The sequence below is a fragment of the Amaranthus tricolor genome, chromosome 1 (genome assembly GCF_026212465.1).
Source record: "Amaranthus tricolor cultivar Red isolate AtriRed21 chromosome 1, ASM2621246v1, whole genome shotgun sequence".
Lineage (NCBI taxonomy): Eukaryota > Viridiplantae > Streptophyta > Magnoliopsida > Caryophyllales > Amaranthaceae > Amaranthus > Amaranthus tricolor.
The window spans coordinates 39838448-39858878 of NC_080047.1; the positions used below are offsets into that span (position 1 = coordinate 39838448).

General features: G+C 32.5%; 3 protein-coding genes across 4 annotated transcripts; 2 read left to right on the forward strand and 1 right to left on the reverse strand.

Moving 5' to 3' along the window:
* The first annotated feature begins 611 nt into the window (after positions 1-611).
* On the forward strand, positions 612-7737 carry LOC130819384 (casein kinase 1-like protein HD16). Of its 2 annotated transcripts, none has more exons than XM_057685316.1 (17): positions 612-1100; positions 1705-2177; positions 2535-2660; positions 2747-2820; positions 2919-2988; positions 3067-3122; positions 3283-3354; positions 3727-3821; positions 3907-3973; positions 4050-4179; positions 4268-4486; positions 4573-4703; positions 5582-5756; positions 5841-5931; positions 6275-6432; positions 6516-6704; positions 7268-7737. In XM_057685316.1, exons 2-17 carry the CDS (start codon positions 1761-1763, stop codon positions 7325-7327), a joined length of 2130 nt encoding a protein of 709 aa, XP_057541299.1. In that variant the 5' UTR covers positions 612-1100; positions 1705-1760; the 3' UTR covers positions 7328-7737. The 2 variants fall into 2 exon arrangements, with proteins under 2 accessions (XP_057541299.1, XP_057541300.1); XM_057685317.1 differs by having other exon boundaries at positions 631-1100; positions 1737-2177.
* Positions 7738-9659: 1922 nt separating this feature from the next.
* Positions 9660-15146, reverse strand: LOC130826666 (glutamate dehydrogenase B). The gene is made up of 8 exons (XM_057692236.1): positions 14980-15146; positions 12560-12695; positions 11551-11886; positions 11318-11392; positions 11125-11241; positions 10725-11051; positions 10550-10636; positions 9660-10245 (listed from the first exon to the last, which is right to left on the reverse strand). The coding sequence occupies exons 2-8, from the start codon at positions 12665-12667 to the stop codon at positions 10060-10062; spliced, it is 1236 nt and encodes a 411-aa protein (XP_057548219.1). The 5' UTR covers positions 12668-12695; positions 14980-15146; the 3' UTR covers positions 9660-10059.
* Positions 15147-19543: 4397 nt separating this feature from the next.
* On the forward strand, positions 19544-20255 carry LOC130826511 (60S ribosomal protein L27-like). The gene has a single exon (XM_057692096.1). It carries the CDS (start codon positions 19655-19657, stop codon positions 20060-20062), a length of 408 nt encoding a protein of 135 aa, XP_057548079.1. The 5' UTR covers positions 19544-19654; the 3' UTR covers positions 20063-20255.
* Positions 20256-20431: the final 176 nt, after the last annotated feature.

The following is a 20431-nucleotide window of genomic DNA, read 5'->3' on the forward strand; positions in this document are numbered from 1 at the left end:
TTTTTTCAACCTTTTAAAAAAAAAATAAAACAATTATCTCTGTCTACAAAAGGGATTAATGTCCTCGCCGATAGAGTGAATCTCTATTAAAAATACGTTCTCTTTATTCGAAAATTATTTTTTTTATTTTTTGAATAAATAAATCTCATCATTTTATGCAAGAATTAATTTTTCATTCCAATTGCCTTATAATAAATTCCCTTTATCTTAAAATAAAAAGTATACAAAAAAAATTAAGAATTATTTGAGATTTACAACCTTAAAGTTTACAGTTTTTGCAAAGGTCACAATTTTTTTTCGAATAACAGATACCAAAGTATCAGTCTACGACGTTCAGGCTAAAATTTCATTTTAATGGTCGAAATTTTATATTAAGTAGTCAAAATTCCGTAATGTAGCTTAAACACGGTAGACATTGGTACGTTAGCAGCGACAATTCGCAAAAGATATCAATTTTAATTCCATAATTCACAAATTTTATAAAATTTATTTATGAAATTTAAAGGTAAAAAAATAAAACAATAAAGAAGTCAACTAATGTTAACGTTTGGTTGATCATATGGCCACATTGCATACTCCATGTTTTTTTCGTATAAAATCAAAATAATCTTGGGACACAAAAAAGGAAACATTTAGAAAAGAAAAGAGAAGAAACAGAAAAATTCAGACATTTAAATTTTATTACAAAAAAATAAAAAATTCAAATTAAAAAAAATAAAAAAAGAAGAGAGAGATAAGCGTTTAGCGAAGCAAAGCATTGGCATTGCAAAGAAAGACGCCCTCTTTCTCCTCACCTACAACTTTATCTCATAAATTCATGAATACCCAGAAACCATAACTATTCAAATTCTTTTATTTCTTCTTTTTTTGATTTTCCCATATATAAATTTCTAAGCTTTTTTCGTATAATCTTCCACCGATTCAAAACAACCCAGAATTTATATTTTTTATATTGTAATTTTTGTGGGTAGTTTTTGGTGCAGGTGTAAGCAACTAAAGATCTATGGCCGATCTTCGTTGAGATTTTCAACTTTTGAAGTTATTAGTCTTTGTGTTTGTAATCCGATCGTTGGTATTTTTGGTGCTCCAAGGAAGGATCTGTAAGTGTTTAAATTCTTTTCATTTTCTTTTGTTTGTTGTTTGATGATTATGTTTTGGTTGTTTTTGGGTTATTAGATGATGATCAAGGCTGTATTTTTAGTTTAATGAAACAAATTTGTATATGGGATTTTTTTTTCCTTTAGTGTAAAAAGGTCCATAACATTTTATTCCTTTTATAAATTTATATAAAATTTTGGGTTGTTCTTTTTTTTTTTTTTTGAGTTTGTAGAAGTTTATTATGTTTTACCCATTTTCAGCCATGGATGACTATTTGTTGCTTGTGAAGTTGATGAAAAAAGTAGTTGTTTGGTCACATTTTTAGATTAACATGGACAGGAATTAGCTTAATGGGAAAAATGATAGAAATGATAGTGGTTTTTTAACCATATTAAGTATGATTCTTGATATTTATGTGGTTAAAATGGTATATTTTGATCATTTTATCTTGTTTTAGCATATTGGATGAGTAATTTTTGGATTTTTGGTGGGTAAATGCAGAAAATTTGTAGTTTTGATAGATTTGGTTGAAGGTGTGAATGGGTTGTTAATAGCTAATACTTTTTCAAGCATTTGTTGTTTGACATTGTTTCTATATTTGGTTAGGAGAGTTGAAGATATTATGTTGTAATCACCAGGGAGGTGAATTGTATGGGTGGAGGATGCCAGAGCTGCGAAGTGGAGCCCGAAGATCGAAGAGGCTTGGTGATCTTCAGCAGCCTACCCCTGAATTGAATGACCAAGGTGAGAATTTTCTTCCACCTACGCAAAACAAAACGAGGCGAAGAGGGGGTGGTAGAGGAAGAGGAGCGAATGCTGCAGCTGGTTTAGGTAAAGGGGCCCAAGCAGGAGTAGGAGCTAGGCAAGCTGGTCGAGGTCGGGGTGTTAGAGTGATAGATTTGGACCCTGAAGTTCCTGGAGAAGTTGTTCCTCAAGTTGTACCTGTAGGAGTTGCTGGTGGTGCCGCTCAAAATCGAGTTGAGGGGGCTGCTGATAAAGATATTGCAATGGAAGGTGGGAGTGCTGATAAACTGGTGGCTGCCGAAGAGGATGCTAACTCAACGCCTGTTCCCGACAGGGTATATTCTATTTTATCTTGTAACAGATTCCCGTGCATTTGTTTTTATGTTGCTTATCATATGTAGTGCATCATTGTAAAGATTTTCTCCTTAAATTGTAAGATTGTCGTTCCATGGCCGTTAGGGATTTATGTTGTTTTATTTACTTTGTTTTAGAATTTCTCTTTAAAGTAAATGTAGGTTACAAGCTGATGCCACGTGCGATCAGTTTGGCGTGCATTACTTGTTCTTTTAATCTCTGCATATCCTCGTAGTAGCATTAATACATTTCATGAAAATATTTAGCTACCTTTTTTGTCTGTTTTGTATCGTGTCATTCTCTGAAAGAGAGTTAACATTTTTTGTTTTTTTCTTTAGGTTCAAGTGGGCACTTCACCTGTATATAAGATTGAGCGGAAACTGGGTAAGGGTGGCTTCGGCCAGGTTTATGTTGGCAGGAGAATGGTTGGTGGTGTTGACAGGATCGGGCCGGACGCTATTGAGGTAACTACTTGAGTACTTCTTTGTGGGATTTGGTTCGTACATTCTTGAGTTTTCTGTGAGCAAATGTTGCATTTTTTTTTTTGCAGGTTGCGGTCAAATTTGAACATCGCAATAGTAAGGGCTGCAATTATGGCCCTCCTTATGAGTGGCAAGTTTACAAGTAAGTATTGGTAATTGGTTATTCGTTTTAAACTTTGATTATCTTTGTTCTTTTGTATATGTGTTTTCCTTTTGTGACCATCTCAAATGTGTTGGTAGCTCATTGAATGGATGCTACGGTATTCCTTGGGTTCATTTTAAAGGTCGCCAAGGAGAATACTACATTTTGGTAAGTTTCTAGCACTTGATCATTGTATGTGTATGGATTTATACAAAAGTTTATTTAATATATTCCTTTTCATCTCAGATAATGGATATGCTTGGACCGAGTCTATGGGATGTTTGGAACTCATTAGGACAATCGTAAGCACATTCTTTTTCTAAATCTGTTTCTTCTCCCGGATATGGACTCGTATGCACCTTCATCATTTTGCGTCTCGGCATGCATTACACTTTCTTTCTGAATGCAACTGTTTGTTTTTTTTAGGACACTGACATTTTTTACGCGTGTCACCTTTAACAGGATGTCTCCAAATATGGTTGCATGCATAGCTGTGGAGGCAATATCAATTTTAGAAAAATTGCATTCAAAAGGGTAACAATCTATTTTTGTTTGGTTGTTTCTTATAGAAAGATTTGTAAAATATACTCTCAATTATTGTTGATTGACTTAAAATACCCTCAACTATCATTTAACCCTGTATACTCTCAAGTATTGGGATATTTAACCTTGTATACCCCAATTATTGCTAATTGACTCAAAATACCCAAAAAAAACAACCGGTTGAAAATAATGTGCATAGTGTTTAAGGTTAAATATCCCAATACTTCAGGGTATATAGAGTTCAATGATAATTTAGGGTATTTTGAGTCAATCAACAATAGTTGACAGTATTTTTTATAAATTTTCCTTATATTCTATGAATAGTTGTATGTTAAGGACTTCATAGTTTCTGTTTGGTTGTAGCTTTGTGCATGGGGATGTAAAGCCAGAAAATTTTCTTCTTGGTCAACCCGGAACTGCTGATGAAAAGAAGTTATATCTCATAGATCTTGGTTTAGGTATGTTAATTAAATTTTTTAAATGGTTGCCATGTTCTTGAGGAGAGAGTTTTGTTAACCTTGTGATCAACTCTTTACGTTTCAGCATCAAGATGGAAAGATGTATCATCTGGTCACCATGTTGATTATGATCAGAGGCCTGACGTGTTTAGGTTTGTCACGTGCATTATTGTTGCTCGAAATTGGATTTTTTTCTTTCATACGACTAACAATTTTGTCCGTTTACAGGGGAACGATAAGATATGCAAGTGTCCATGCACACTTGGGTCGAACAGGCAGTAGGAGGGACGATCTCGAGTCATTGGCATATACTTTGATCTTCTTGATTAAAGGGCGGTTACCCTGGCAGGGTTATCAAGTGAGTTTTTGCTTATAATCTCGGTGTAGGATAGGACCCTGGGTGGCCTATTGCTTTCTCGTGTGTAACAAGAGTTTTCTTTGAGCAGGGCGATAACAAGAGTTTTCTCGTGTGTAAGAAAAAGATGGGCACTTCTCCTGAGTTGATGTGCTGCTTTTGCCCTGCCCCATTCAAACAGTTCCTTGAAGCTGTGACTGTCATGAAATTTGACGAGGAGCCGAATTATGCAAAACTTATATCATATTTTGAATGTCTGATTGAACCTTGTGCGCCACTTAGGCCTATTAAAATTGACGGAGCTCTGAAGGTTGGTAATTTGGTTATGTTATTAAATATCTTCTATTTTAGGTTTCTTAATGAAAAATTTTAAGTAGTTCTACTATGAACTCTTAGGTGGGCCAAAAACGGGGACGACTGGCTCTTAATTTGGAAGAAGACGAGCAGCCAAAGAAGAAAATACGGTTAGGTAGTCCGGCAACCCAGTGGATTTCAGTTTATAATGCTCGCCGTCCAATGAAGCAGAGGTAAATTTGATTTTTTTAATAGCAGTTACGATGGTCATATGTCATTACTTTCCATCCCTAATTTGGTATATCTTGACATTAATTGTTAATATTGAAATGTTCAAGAAGGACATTTAGTAGGATGCTACTTATATAAATTACAAGGGCTTCGACATTCATGTCAACATTTTTTTTTCTACATCACATACATTGTTTGCTGTATCTTGATAATAATATCATCATATTATATTTTCCCCGTTTCTCTTTATTGTAAAACTTTTCTTTTCTCCACGTTACTCTTTAACAAATCTTTTTCGGCCCTTTTTATTTCTCTCTTTTCATCTAGTTTTCGTTGAAGGAGACTCAGTAATTAGTATTTACCTATAGTAGATATCATAAATATATGCACTAAACAAAATGTAAAATATTTGAGGGATTTGAATGTAGTCTGGTTCAATGGAGAGGCACAACCGATCGACAGAATTTGAGTTATTCTGATTGTGAATTAAAGTTGTAATTTAGGTCTTACAATTTTTTTTTGATGTAATCCTATATTTCTCCTCTTATATTTTTGAAGACATCAAGTCTAATATTTACTCGGGTTTCCAACACATGTAACCACAGAATTTCGGCTACTATAACATTTGTACACTAAATTCGCCCGTGTTATTTTTTGTTTATGGTTGGCGGGTGGAGCATTGGTTATGAATTTTTCTTTTACATTTTAGGAAAATGAACTGGTATCGGTAATCAAGTGTATGCTTTTACTTTAAAATCTTTATTTATTTAAAGTGTGCCGTGTTAAATTGATAGGTCTCGTATTTTATGCAGTTCGGTTCATGGTGTACCATGTGGGCATAACCCTTTTGCGAACTGATATTAAACTTGTGAATTTGCAGATATCATTACAATGTAGCTGACGCTAGGCTTAAGCAACACATCGACAAGGGAAATGAAGATGGGTTATACATCAGTTGTGTGGCTTCATCAACCAACCTTTGGGCCCTGATTATGGACGCGGGAACTGGTTTCAATTGTCAAGTGTGGGAACTCTCGAACGTGTTCTTGCATAAGGTTTGATTCAGTGAAATTTCTTGTAACATAACGATTTCACACCTTTCCAAAATAACTCACTTTCGGCTGTTCGTATTGTATTAGGATTGGATCATGGAACAGTGGGAAAAAAATTTCTATATCAGCTCAATAGCTGGTGCTGCTAACGGGAGTTCCTTGGTCGTTATGTCTAAAGGTAACTTACACCCGTGTTAAAGTGAAAAGTAGCGTTTATTACTTCCTCCGTTCTCGTTATATTACAGTTACGCTATTTATTGTTCAAGTTTATTTTATATATTGTGGCTAATGTGGAAGAGAAAATATAGTGAAGTGTGATCTTGTTTGAATCGTCTAATCGCATACTTTCATAATATTAACTTTTTATAATTATTGAATGTGTATAATAAAGAATCAAAATAACACATTGAATTGCGTAAAAAGTCAAATGTAACAAGTATAGTGGAGCAGAGAAAGTATTAATTTTATGATATAGTACAGATTGCGGTGTTTATTTGTTGTGTTGTATTAATGAGATTCAGGTACTCCTTATACTCAACAATCGTATAAAGTAAGCGACTCATTTCCGTTTAAGTGGATCAATAAAAAATGGAAAGAGGGATTCCACGTGACGTCCATGACAACTGCTGGTAGTCGATGGGGAGTAGTAATGTCGAGAAACGCAGGATTTACCGATCAGGTATATTTAATACCGGCACACTCGAATTTTTCCTTGTTGCTATGTAATTAAATGTGAGTAGCTACTTTCCATTCCATTACTAGGTTGTTGAGCTAGATTTCCTATACCCGAGCGAGGGTATACATAGGAGATGGGAGAGTGGTTACAGAATAACCTCCATGGCTGCGACTCCTGATCAAGCGGCTTTTGTGCTCAGCATTCCTAAGCGTAAAACTATTGATGAAACGCAAGAAACTTTGAGAACCTCTGCTTTTCCTAGTACTCATGTAAAGGTGCCTGCTCTTATACTCTTAAAATTTTCATTGCCTTTGTTTTTTGGTTAGTTCTTTTTTTTTGGATTTAGAGTATCTAAAACAGTAAAACATAATTCGCTCGTTAGTTCGCCTTTTAAATTCGCGATTCGCTCAAAATGGTTCAAAAATACCCTAAAACCGACCATAATTTGCCTTTTTCGATTCGCGAGGTGATTAGCGAATGCCGAATTACGTGACATTGATCTAAAATTATTATTCGATTGAATCGTGCATATCAATCCAAACGCTTGCACTTCGTTTGGATAACAATTTAAGAGGGACGAGATAGGACAAGGACAAGAAGGAAGGGAACGAAAGTTCCATTTAAATCTTTCCGCATTTGGAGAGATTTGATTATCATCGAGATTTAATCCCTTAAATTCCGTTCCTTCCAAATCCTTAAAAACTAGTATCAAACAAACAAGATTTTATCCCTTCAAATCTCGATCCTTCCTTTTCCTCCAATTTCCTCAACTCAAACTAAGTGTTCTATTCCAACCTTTTTGCTCTTCTAATCACGTGTTGTGATTTTCTTTTGGCAGGAAAAGTGGGCAAAAAATCTCTACATCGCTTCAATATGCTATGGCCGAACTGTATGCTGATTGCGGCTTGTACATATTTTGCTGTAGAGTTTTTGAGCGCGCTAAAACGACTGGAATAGCCAAAAGCATTCAAGCCACTAATTTCGAGGTTAAGGGGATTGAGCCTCTTTTCAACGTTGTAGGGGTAAACAAACGGGCTTCCTCGATGGTTTTGCTTTCGCCCCTTGTATTTTGTAAAAGGTATCCGTATATATACCATTTGAGAATAGAAAAACAAACAAAAAGCGTTTGAAATGTCGAAGGATCAATCCCGAAGCCCGTACGAGTAGAGGCTGTAAAATTATGTCAACGAAAAAAAGACGATATTTCTTTTGAAATGGAGAAGTAATTTCAGCAGAAAATATTTTCAATGTAACTTTTATTTTGCTTTAAAAGATTTCTTAAATTATATTTCATTTTTCTTGCTTTCATTCTGTATGCTAAACATGTTTGTTTGTATTATTATTGTCTCTAATGCCTAAGTTAGTTAACGAAACGATGGACGTGCAATAAATAGGCGTTAATCGGGTTTTATCAAAATTTTGATCGTGGTTTGATTCTCGCCATCTAAAGACGGTTAATTTTCTATTTTCTGTTTTTTAGATATAGGAGATTGATCAGTTTTGAATCCAATAAAATGAGCAAATAATTCAACAATATATTGTGTGATTTTAAGACTTTCTTAATGAATTTGTCCTTTTTTATATCTCGCTCATTTAAAGCTATGATCAGAGTCTGGGGAGGAAAGAAAGATAATAATTTATACCCATAAAGGAGAGTGCGATCAAAAAGTCCCTTGGCTTAAGAATGGTCATCAATGAGATAGAAAACTATTTTTTTGAGTATAATTTTTGAGTAATTCATTGCCGATATAATACATAAATTATGCCTTTTTTTTTAATCAGAAATTAACTCATCTTTAAGATTATGATATTCAACTTTAAAAATAAATAAATTAATTAATATTCATTTATAGTTTTTATGACTTACTAATTACTATTAGTGTACATAAAGAGTCACTCAGTCACATAGGATTCCTGATAGGATAGGATACTCCATATGATTTATGTATTAGCTCCATTTATTAATTTATAAAATTTAATAATTTCACGTAACCGACATTTTTTTTCTACAATCTAAAATAACAAATTTCACATTTATACTAATTTCTAAATATTTGGCCATTAACATACGAAGAGGTGCTTACACCGGTGTTCAAATTGAGTTTGCGTATAATATTTTAAATCTGATCAATTTTAATTTTTTAATATATGTAAATATTTTGATAATTAAATTTATATAAAAATTAATTCGAAGCAAAAGAAATTATATTAAATTTTAATTAATTAGGTCAGTTTTAAAAAGCTCTTTAAATACTCCATTCCATAAAAGTACTTAAAGTTGTAGCATCATGGTGAAACATGTATTAGTAAATTTGTGGACGTGGTATTGATAATTCTAAAAGGTACTTGTACTACCACATGTTTGAGACTTGTGTCTAGTGGATATTTTTAATTATATTTTAAAATAATATATTCTGTCTGTTTTATTAATTTTTCCTTGATGAAAATCAGTGAAAAAACTACGAAAAATGATTGAAGCAGTATTTTAAGGAAAACTAAAAAATATGTAGTTACGAATTACGATGAAAAGATAAGTGAAATGTATAGGTGAGAATTAAAGAAAAATTATGAATTAATACTTAATGCCAAAAATAAAAATATGGTAAATTTTGATTGGATAAACTAAAAAAGTAGAACAAATTTAGTGGGACAAAAAAGTTAAAGAAAAAAGATTTCAAAAATTTTAATTGGGCATTACTATTTGTAATGATATCATTAAAAATAACTTGTTCTCTTTTCACTTTCTTCCTTTGTAATCCTCCATTAAAATGGTTCCTTCTTGATCTTCCATTAAAATGGTTGGTGACTCAAAAGCATGAGCATGTTAATAAATATATCTCGATATTGCATGGCTAGATATATTTTAGGCTTATAGGGCTAATATTAATAACATTAAATTATTGATGTATAAATGAGTTCAACTACAAAAAAGCGTAAAATATAAATAATTATTTGATGGTTATAATTTATCATTTTAAGATTATAATGATCACTTTAAGCTTATAAGTAATCACTTTAAATCTGTACGTGCACATTAAACCAAACTAATAGATTTAGTTTCATCGTGAAACTGTCTCATTTAAAAAGTAATGAAAAAAAACTCCCTTAGAGGAAAATGTTTTCAAAGAGACAAACAATTTCTAAAGGAAGATGAGTTTGATGAAAAATTCTTTAGAATATAAATTCCTTAACAAATCAAACAAACATAAAAGAGAATAATTTTCTCCAAAAATATTCTTCGCCAAACCAACCATTTTTTTAGAAAGAGATCAAAATTCACAAGTTTATAAGTATAAAGCTTTTTCTTGCTCTCATCCAATCATAAAGTTACATTAGTAATAGAAAAATTAATCTCTAAATTAACAAAGAGCAGAGATTAAAAATCCAGGTGTTAACAAAACCATCTATTTCTAATATTCATAAATAGGGATGGTAAAATGGGCGAATAGATGTAGTATGCCCTTTTCCATACCCAGATCCACCTAAAATTTTCATACCCGACCATAAATAAAAGCATAAACATAAGGCTCAACTTGGAGCATATCTTTATAATTATAGGATGCATCAAAACAAGTCAAAAATGAGCAAAGAATCTATAATTGAACAAGAATCACAAGCATTCGTTTGATCTTAAGCTTCCCAACCTCTAAGAACGGTAGCTCGAGCCACACGATTAAGCCCCAGGGTGAAAGCTCCCATCCGAAGATCACAATTATGCGTCTTGCACATTTCTTTTACGTCCTTCAAACCTCTCGTCATGTAGGTTTTGAGCTCGTTGTTCACTCTCCATTCATCCCACATGAATCCTTGAATATTCTGCAATAAAACGATTATACATTTCTATCATATATAGTTGAGCTTGTTTTAATTTTACACGAACCTTGAAATTTTCTCCATTTTTGCCCGTGCATGTAACTTCAATAGAAGTGCAACTTTAAAAGAAATATTCCAATGTAAAATTTATAGTTCTTTGGTTTCAGATTATAGTGGATTATTTAAATAGCTCAATAGAGCAATGTGCATTATGATGTTTGATTGTTAACATTTCATGGGTATGCATACAACTGAACCCCCCACACCACGTCTGTAAAGAATCTAGTAGTAGACGAGAATCTCATACCTGAACCCATTCAAAGTAACTAACGGTAACACCACCGGAGTTTGCATATATGTCGGGAAGAATTACAACACCTTTCTTTTTCAATATCTGAAAAAAAAAACGTCTTATATTTAAACCGCTCATCTGCAACAACGAAATTCATAGTTCAATATCCACATTCCACGCCAAAACTAACCTCATCCGCTTCTGGATCCGTAGGATGGTTTGCCGCCTCAACAATATATTTCGCCTTTATTTCGTTCGCATTCTCCCTATTAATAACGCCACCAAGGGCAGCGGGAATTAAAACATCGCAATCTTCGACAAATATAGAATTTGGGTCTATTGCATCCGCACCATGGAAACCATTAACTCCGCGATTTTCTTTGACATGGTTAAGTAAGTTGTCGATATCAAGTCCGTCCTTGTTTTTTATGGCTCCACTGATATCGCTTACAGCAATAACCTTCCCTCCGAGTTCACTGATCAGTCGTGCAGCCCACGAACCCACATTACCGAATCCCTGAGATTACATTAGCTAGCCTCAATTGTAGAATCGGTGATTGTGCATTCCCTAAATCATATGAAACACATACCTGTATCACAAATCTTTGTCCGGATATAGTTTTTCCGTACTCATTAAGAAGGGCTTGTGCAGCAAAGAGCACCCCTCTTCCTGTAGCCGAATCTCTACCAAGAGATCCACCTAGGTCCTAATTTAGTAGTTAGAAATAAGCGGGATTTACTGGGTATGATGGTATGGTAGTCATAATTCATACATGTACTTACAATTGGTTTCCCGGTAACAACTGCTGGTGAATGCCCATGAAATTTCGAGTACTCATCCAATATCCATGCCATTGTCTATCACAAGAAAAGGGAAAAATAGATTTAAAACAACGGTGGAATTAGCTCAAATCCAAAACTGAATTTCATTGATTTGCCAAACATTAGATTTTACTCATTCTAGATTTCCAAATGAAACCATCGTTCCCAAAGATATATAAAGGAACTTATTTCACCTGGGCATTTGTACCCATATCAGGAGCTGGTACATCGATATGGATACCGATAAGATCATGAATCCTTTGGGTGAAAACTCTTGTCAAACGTTCAAGCTCAGACGGACTTAGATCCGATGGGTTACATCCTATGCCACCCTTTGCGCCACCATAAGGGATGTTTGCTACTGCAGTCTTCCATGTCATTAGTTGCGCTAATGCATTGACCTCATCTGGATCAACCTCAGGGTGATATCTAATTCCACCCTTCATGGGGCCTCTAGAATTGTCATGCTGAACTCTGAATCCAACGAAAGAAGCTAAACTACCATCATCTTTTGGTATAGTGCACTCAACCTGTAATTTTTGGTTGAAACTTGAATCAGCAAGACACTCACCACATGCGACATATTGTATATAATCATGACATATAATGTCGCATTCACTTAGCCACCATCCATGGCGGGAAAATTTTCATATCCACGTCTGTCCACCTGTGGGTGTGCATTCTAACACATCCTCATCCACTATGGCCAACTGCGTATATCCATTGTGGGTATACACACCTTATACCCGTGCCACATTCACTCCAAGTCCGCGATATATACTTCATTAATCTTTACAAATTTAATTGTACATCTAATTTTGTTTAAACATACAACATAAGAAAATAAAATTAATATCCTTATTTTTTTTCAATTATTTATTAATAAAAGTAAACAAGGTGGGGTTGTGCAGGTGGGTACGGGACGGGTAAGACCTCAAACCCACCACCTACACACTACCCAAGGCGGGTAAGACTATTCAAACTTATATCCACCAATTACCCACCAAATTCATATCCACCCATTGTGGGTATGGGCCCATAACTAGGGTGGATGCAATGCGAAACCCGTATAATTTTACTCGTCTACCATTCATATCGAGGCGCTTACACAAATTATCAAGGAGAGTAATTTTGAGTAACAGAACAGAAGTGCTTAGATGACTTTATTCACAAAACATAACTCAGTGTAATAGAATGAAATACCTTGATTTCTCTAAATGGAATGAGAAGACTCTTTTCGAGTTTAGAGTCCAACCCGAGAAGTCGGGATGCGAGCTTAAAATTTCTGTTAGTTGCTGCAAGTGCATTCATGATAACACACTTCAGAACAAGCAACTATCTGAGAAACAAACAGCAAAACATGAGCTGAGATTAACTCTTAAGAATTCTTCAAGATGCAAACAAAAATAACAAATCAAAAGTGGCATTTGGCATCAATATCTTATGTACAATATCAGTGCAACATATACGCTTTTTGAATTCACAATTTGTTCAAAATGACCTTAAAATAGCCCAAAACCGACCATATTTCGCTTTTTTTGATTCGCAATTTGCAAAGAGACTAATGAATCATATGATAGTGTACACTATACATAGAGAAGGCTCTTTAAGCTTGTATATACTGCTTATTTGCAGTTAACAGATTTAGACAAAGGAATAGAAAGATGAAGATATAAACAACTTGAAGATTGAGCTTGTATTGATCACTATTCACTATACTACATTAACAGCCCATTTTTATTGGTACTAAACGGTGGTAATGGGAATGATATGTACTGTAAATTTTCATAATATGTAATATGTCAATCCGATGGTTTTGAAACATTGATCATAAAAAAGATTTTTTGTTCACCATTTTCCATTACAACCTAATACTATATTTTCAAATGGTAATGCATTGGAATAAGTTTTGTAAAGAAAATGATATTGTTGAAGGCGAACAAGCATGGTTATTTACTTGTCAAGAGATATTCCTACAAAAATTATATTAAATTCCATTACCATTCACCCCATTTAATACCGACTATCAAACAGGCCGTAAGGGACAAAAGAAATAATGTTTTAGCAAATAAAAAGCCAATCTAAGCCATAAAACTACTCATTTATCCAAGGCTTGAGCATCAAAGGTAACCAAATCTACAAGAGTCATGTGTCATGTTGTGGAGTAGTAGTACTCATTAATTGCAATGAAAACAACAAATTCAGTTAGTAAGCACCTATATCAGGTAATGACTAACGACCAATGACTAACGACCAACGACAATGACTATAAGCTTCAAACAACTTGAAGATTAAGCTTGTATTGATCACTATACTACATTAACAAAGGCTTGAGCAACAATTAACAAAGGTAACCAAATCTACAAGAGTCATGAGAGTCATGTCGTGGAGTACTCGTTGATCGCAACGAAAACAACGAATTCACTTTGTAAGCACCTACATCAGATAACGACTAACGACTAACGACTAACGACCATAAGCTTCAAACTACGAAATGCTACATGTGCAAAAACTTTATGCTACTAACAAATGATATAAACACCCCGAAGAATTGTGAGTCAACAGTCTATTAGCCACCTTCTTCACCCATCTACCCTATTAACTTAAAACTCAAATTAGCCAAGATTAAGGCATATTCATACATAATGCATTCACATAAAACTAATATTGACAACATTTTTTAGATCTTCAATTGAATATTACACTAAATCCAGCTAATAATAATACATACATATACTGCCAAGCAATTACACGGAAATTACTATAGCATTGTTTGGTCAAACCTTCATACAAAAAATTGCTTCATTTAGAAAAATGATATATACAGCACAATATACAAAATAATTACTATAGCATTCTTATCTAATTTAATTATTTTTGCTTTCAAAACATATAATTCTTACTTATACTTTATTATTTTACCATTCATTCTTGCTTTTAACGTTAAAATAATTATATAAAATATCAATTGTTCCAAATTTCGATACTAGATTTTCTTTAAAAGTTAAAATTACTAATAACAAAGTTATGGTTATTCATTACCTTTTAATGTAATCTCAATGCAATTGAGTATACATAAAGCAACAAAAATCTAACTTATACATCAAAAATTCTAGTTTATGATTAATTATAGATTAAATTGTATTTTAGGCAGAAACCCTCATAATCAATCACTTAAGAATAACTTTATTAAATTTTATTTTAATTAGTTCATTTTTAAATATAGATTATGATTATGAAATTATAAATAAAAGAATTTGAGAATGATAAGTTTTTTTCAAATGCTCACTTAAATTCAAAATAATTTTTTTTTTATTTGGCAAAGGCTAAATTTGAGTTAATTCTCGATTTTCAAATATATTTCCCAAACATAGCATCACGGAAATTTCAACTTCAGAAATACCCACTCATAATCTCATATTATACCTAATTTATATGAAATGGATCAAACATAAATCATATTAAAAACTCTATTTGATAATAATTTAACTACCCAGAAGCAAAGAATCATACAATGTAACATAAAACAATCAATCCCATGATCAAAAACCAAAATGCAACCCAAAACATTAAAAAAAATCAGAAAAAAAAACATGGGTTTTGAATAAAATAGGAAAACTAACCAGGGAGATGGGGCAAGTGAGATTGAATTGAAGGAAAAAGAATAAAATTAGGGTTTATAATTGGGAAAAATGAATGAATCAAAGAGCAGAAGCAGAGCACAATTGGGCAGAGCACAAATGTTGGGAGTTTATAGAGAGGAAGGGAAAAAGGGAGGAATCAATTCTTTATTGTTTAATGGAAAATGGAAATTAATTAATAATTATCAATTAATTTTGATCTTCAATATTTTTTAATTTTAGAAGTTTTTTATTTGAGTTAATCTTACACGTCAATCATACTCGTCATGTATATTACTATTGGTCTTAATTAATTAATTTGACAAATTTGAATAAACCAATTTCAAAATAGATTTCATATGTACCATGCAAATCATGAATTCAAATCTCCAAGGGTTCAAAATTTTTATGGATACAAAAATTAGATTTATTTCGGTTGTAATTTGTATTATATTTTTTTTTTTAATTATCGACTTTTATTTCGATGGGAGTAAGTTTTATCTTGATTGGAATAAGTATTATTTTAATGCGCATAAAAAATACAAATCAACAAAGTTTAGATCTCTTTCGAAATTTTTATACACATAAAAATCGAATTAGTCTTAATTTGAGTAAGTATTTTTTTTTTCATAAGGTCTTGGACTTTAAATTTTACTGACCTTTTCTACTCAATCACCCTCACAATAAAAAATAAATGTAACGATCATTATTACAAAATTTGATTTTAAATGTGCCACCTTAAGTGATCTTATTCTCATATGGATTATGTATTGATAACATTTGTGGTTTTTACTTTGATATAATGTATATATTAATTCGCCTATATAAAATTATAAATGATCACTATAAGATAATAAGTAGTCACTTTATGGTTACATGTGATTACTGTAATAATGTAGATAATCACTTTAAACTTGTAAGTAATTATTAAAGTCTTAAAATTATGAATTCTAATCTTAAAATTATAATTAAAATTGTAAGTGTTTACTATAAGATTTTAAGTTTATAAGTGATAGTTTTAACGTTATAAGGCTATAAGTGATCACATATAATCTTAAAGAAAGCATTTACAATATAAAAATAATTACATACAATCTTAAAATTGTAAGAGCTCGTTGGTTATAATTGATCATTTTTTTAAACTTGTAAGTGATCACTTACAATATGTGATTATATTGATCACTTATAACCTTATAGTGAACACTTACTGTTTTATAATAACTAATTATAATAACTAACTACAATTTTAACTATAAGTGTTTATCATAAGTTTACAAATTGTAAGCGAACATTTTAAGGTTCTAAATGAGCACTTTAAGGTTCTAAGTGAGTACTTTAAGTTATATTTTGATTGTGCATTGTTGAGTCAAGCTCCAAATCACATTTTGGTGGAGGTGAGTTCGATCACCTCGTTGCTTACTCCTTGGCTTGCATGTTTGACAACAAAGTTGTGAGTGCAAGGAAGTATGAGAGCTTATGTTTTGGGTCACTTAATAAAGTGATTGATGATGATGAGTTGGTGTACCTTAATAAAGGCAAGGAAGCATTCAAGAAGGGGTTCAAATTGTGCCTTGATCGAGGCAATGACCAAGGAGACCAATGCTCGACCAACGCAGCAAGTGACTCGAAGAACAGAAGGCTGCAATGAGCCGCTCGACTACTCGAGCAAGATGGCTCAACCGAGCAGGCTACAGCTCACGACAACAGAAGCAATCTGTTTTATTTCACGGTTTTGTGGGCTTTTCTAAGGCTTTGTCCTAGAGTCTCCTAATGTGTTATAGGACTATATAAGGGGTCTTAGGAGTCCATTAGGGTTTAAGAGAGAGCCTAATACTAAGAGTTAACTCGGGTTTTAGCCATGCGAGTTCACTCCACTTGTATTAGGGCATTTGAGAGAGATTGACGTCAAAAGTTTAATCTTTGCTTTGAGAGGTTGTTCTTAAAACTTGTAGGATGAGTCATTAATGTATTGTTGAGTATATTAATAATAAGATACTTGTTTGAAGGGGAGGTATCCTTAAATACCTCATATGTCTTGTGTTTTTGCTTCTCCATTGTTGTGCTTTGTTTTAGTAGTTTATCTTTTATTTGTTTTATGCGTGTTTCTTCACCATTGCAATAGCCCATTCACAATATGCATTTTTTAAGTATTTGTTGTAATGTTGGTGGTGATGGGGGTATTAAGAATTGCCTTTTTTTTTTCTTTTTTGTTTCATTTGCAAATTCGTTGAATATACATGAAAATGTACCTATTGCATTAATAATCATGAATAAGAAGACGAGAAAAGTTGAACATCAAAATGTAACAAGAAAAAATAAGCAAAAAAAGTATTTTGTGATTGTTATAACGTTGGTGATGATGGGTATCAATGGGGAGAACTCAGAAGAAGCATAATATAATAGAAGAGAGAAGGATTTTATTTGATTAAAATATGATTGTTAGGATAGTCGCTTTGATCATGAAAGTTATCACTTATAAATTTATACTAAGTCATGTATATTTGTTAAAATTAAAATAAGAAGATTCATTTGATCATGTATAATATTAAAGTGTTATATTACTATTTAAAATTTATCACTTACAACCATATAGTACCACCACTTATAATCATAAAGTAACTAATTATCATTTTCAAATAGTCATTTTTTTACCTTAAAACGATTACATATAACCTTAAATTGATCACATACAATGTTATAGTAAGCAATTATAATCTTAAAGTGATCATTAGAGGTGTTCAACGGAGTGGGTTGACCCAATGGGTTGAAGGTCAGGTCACATTTTAACAGGTCGAGTCATTAACGGGCCTTGGTGTTAAGGGTCGGGTCGGGCCAGATAATTGTAGGAATTATTTGCGAAATTTATATGATATTGTTATTTGCATTGGTGGGTCGACCCAACTAGCCATAAAGTAGATTAAAAACTATTTTTAAAAAAGGGTTAAAATGGGACGGATTTAAGCGGGCTTTGACCTTGCCAACCCATTTAACATTTGACATGACCCGCCTAGACCGAACCCATTTAAATTTTGACCTGACTCACCTCTTGAACAACTCTACTGATCACATATAACTTTCGACTAATCACTTACAATGTTAAAATGAGCAATTATAATCTTTAAGCATGTTTGATATAAACTTTTTAGATGTGGTATTTTCTCGGTCATGTATTGTTTGATATGAGTTTTGCTTAACTAATACAATTATCTAAAGAAGTTACCCTTAAATTGTTACAAGTTATGCATTTCTTTCTCTCTCCTCTTAGCTAGATATGAGCCACCATAACCCAACGTACAAAGACTATCAACCAACACCACATGCCTCATCAACAACTTGAGCTATAAAATCTGAATTTGTTACTTAATATGCCAATCATGTATAAAAGTAACCTTTATTGTTTCTATTACTTCATCTTTTCTAACTCCATTCTCTTTTCATTTTAATTATTATACCAAACACCCTATTAAGTTTTAACATATCACTAAAAACCTTTAGTAATCACTATCATCTTTAAATTTATTATTTAAAACTTTAAAGTAATCACGTATAGTATTAAAATAATCACTTTACTACTTACATGTGAACAATTTAAATGCTATTGATATCTTAAAGTGATTACTAACATACTTATGTTGATGACTTATAATATTAAAGTGATCACATTTTGCTTATAAGTACGCATTTTAAAGTTGTTAGTGATAACATTAAATTAATCACTTATAGTCATAAAATGATCATTAATATCTTAAGTTGATCACATAGAACCTTTAAAGTGATCACTTACGATCATTGAGTAAACTTACTACTTATAAGTAAACCGTTTAAATTTGTTTTTGAATGTTGATGTTTTAAACGATGAAGCAGTTACACTAATGCAATTTTTTCAGACTAGTTTTTCCCATTTAAACACTATTATATTGCAAATGGGAAATCACTTGTTTTTTTAGTTTTAATTAAATGAGTTGTTTTTATGGATTCATATAAGACGAGCTAGAAAGAGAGCTTCAAAATTTTTCGTTTTTAAAATTTTTATCAAAATTATATTTCATTTTGTTTTTAGTCGGTCTCCTGAGAGAGACCAACTCATTAAAGCTTAATGTTTACTTAGATCATCATTAATGCCACTTGTCGTATCCTTAATGCCTGATTACAATATTCTTAATGCCTACTTATAGTATTTCTTAATGCCTTCTTACAATTTTTCTAAATGCCTACTTTTATCATCCTTAATACCTACTTAAATCATTCTTAATGTCTATTTACCGTATCTTAACGCCTACTTACGTTATCTTAAATGTTAACTTACAATATTCTTAATAACTACTTACATCATTATTAAATGTCTATTTATTATATCTTTAATGTCTACTTATAATATCTTTAATGTCTACTAGATAAGTGTGCAATACTTATATAGTATCTTAAATACCCATTTATATATTCATAATAACTTATTCTATATTTTCCTTTAAAATTAAAAAGAAATAATCTGTTTTTCACAAAGATTTTGTGTTTAGTTTTTATCAAAAAATTTCTAACTAAAAAGGCCCATTACCCAAAACCCTAAATGCCCCCCACATATAAATTGTCGGTTCCCTTTGTGAACCCCTATCCTCCCAAGCGCAGCATACGATTCCATTAGTGAGAGAGAGGAGAGAAACCTTAAAAGTACTCAATAATGGTGAAATTCTTGAAGCCTGGAAAAGCTGTGATTGTCCTTCAAGGTCGCTATGCCGGAAGGAAGGCCGTGATTGTACGCAACTTTGACGATGGAACTCGCGAGCGTCCATATGGTCATTGTCTCGTAGCCGGAATCAATAAATACCCGAAGAAGGTCATCCGCAAGGATTCAGCGAAGAAACAAGCGAAGAAATCGCGCGTGAAATGCTTCATCAAGGTTGTGAATTACAATCACATCATGCCAACTCGTTACACTCTAGATGTTGATTTGAAGGACGTTGTTTCTGCTGATGTTCTTCAATCTAAGGACAAGAAGGTCACTGCTGCTAAAGAGACTAAGGTTAGATTTGAGGAGAGGTTTAAGACTGGAAAGAATCGTTGGTTTTTCTCGAAGTTAAGGTTTTAGATTTAAATTGATAGAGGAAGAAATTAAATATTGTGTTCCATGTTTTGTGTTATTGCTTTCTGTTGCATTTGTTATGGATTGTGGTTTCTAGATCCTCTGGTCTAATTTTGGTTATATTGAAGTGTTTTTGGTATGAAACTATGAGATCTTAGACATTTTTTTAGATTAAGTGGAAATGTTTGTTATATCATTGTTTTGTTGTTAATATTGATATTCAAATGTGTTTGATAGTTGTAGGTTTGGATTATAGTTTTCGCAATTGCAGTGAAATGAATCAATATCTAGGGTTTATGATGTGTAGCTTATTAGTAATGGAAAGACATTTAGTAAATAGAAGTAAACTCTTAAGACCAAGTTTCTGTATTTGAC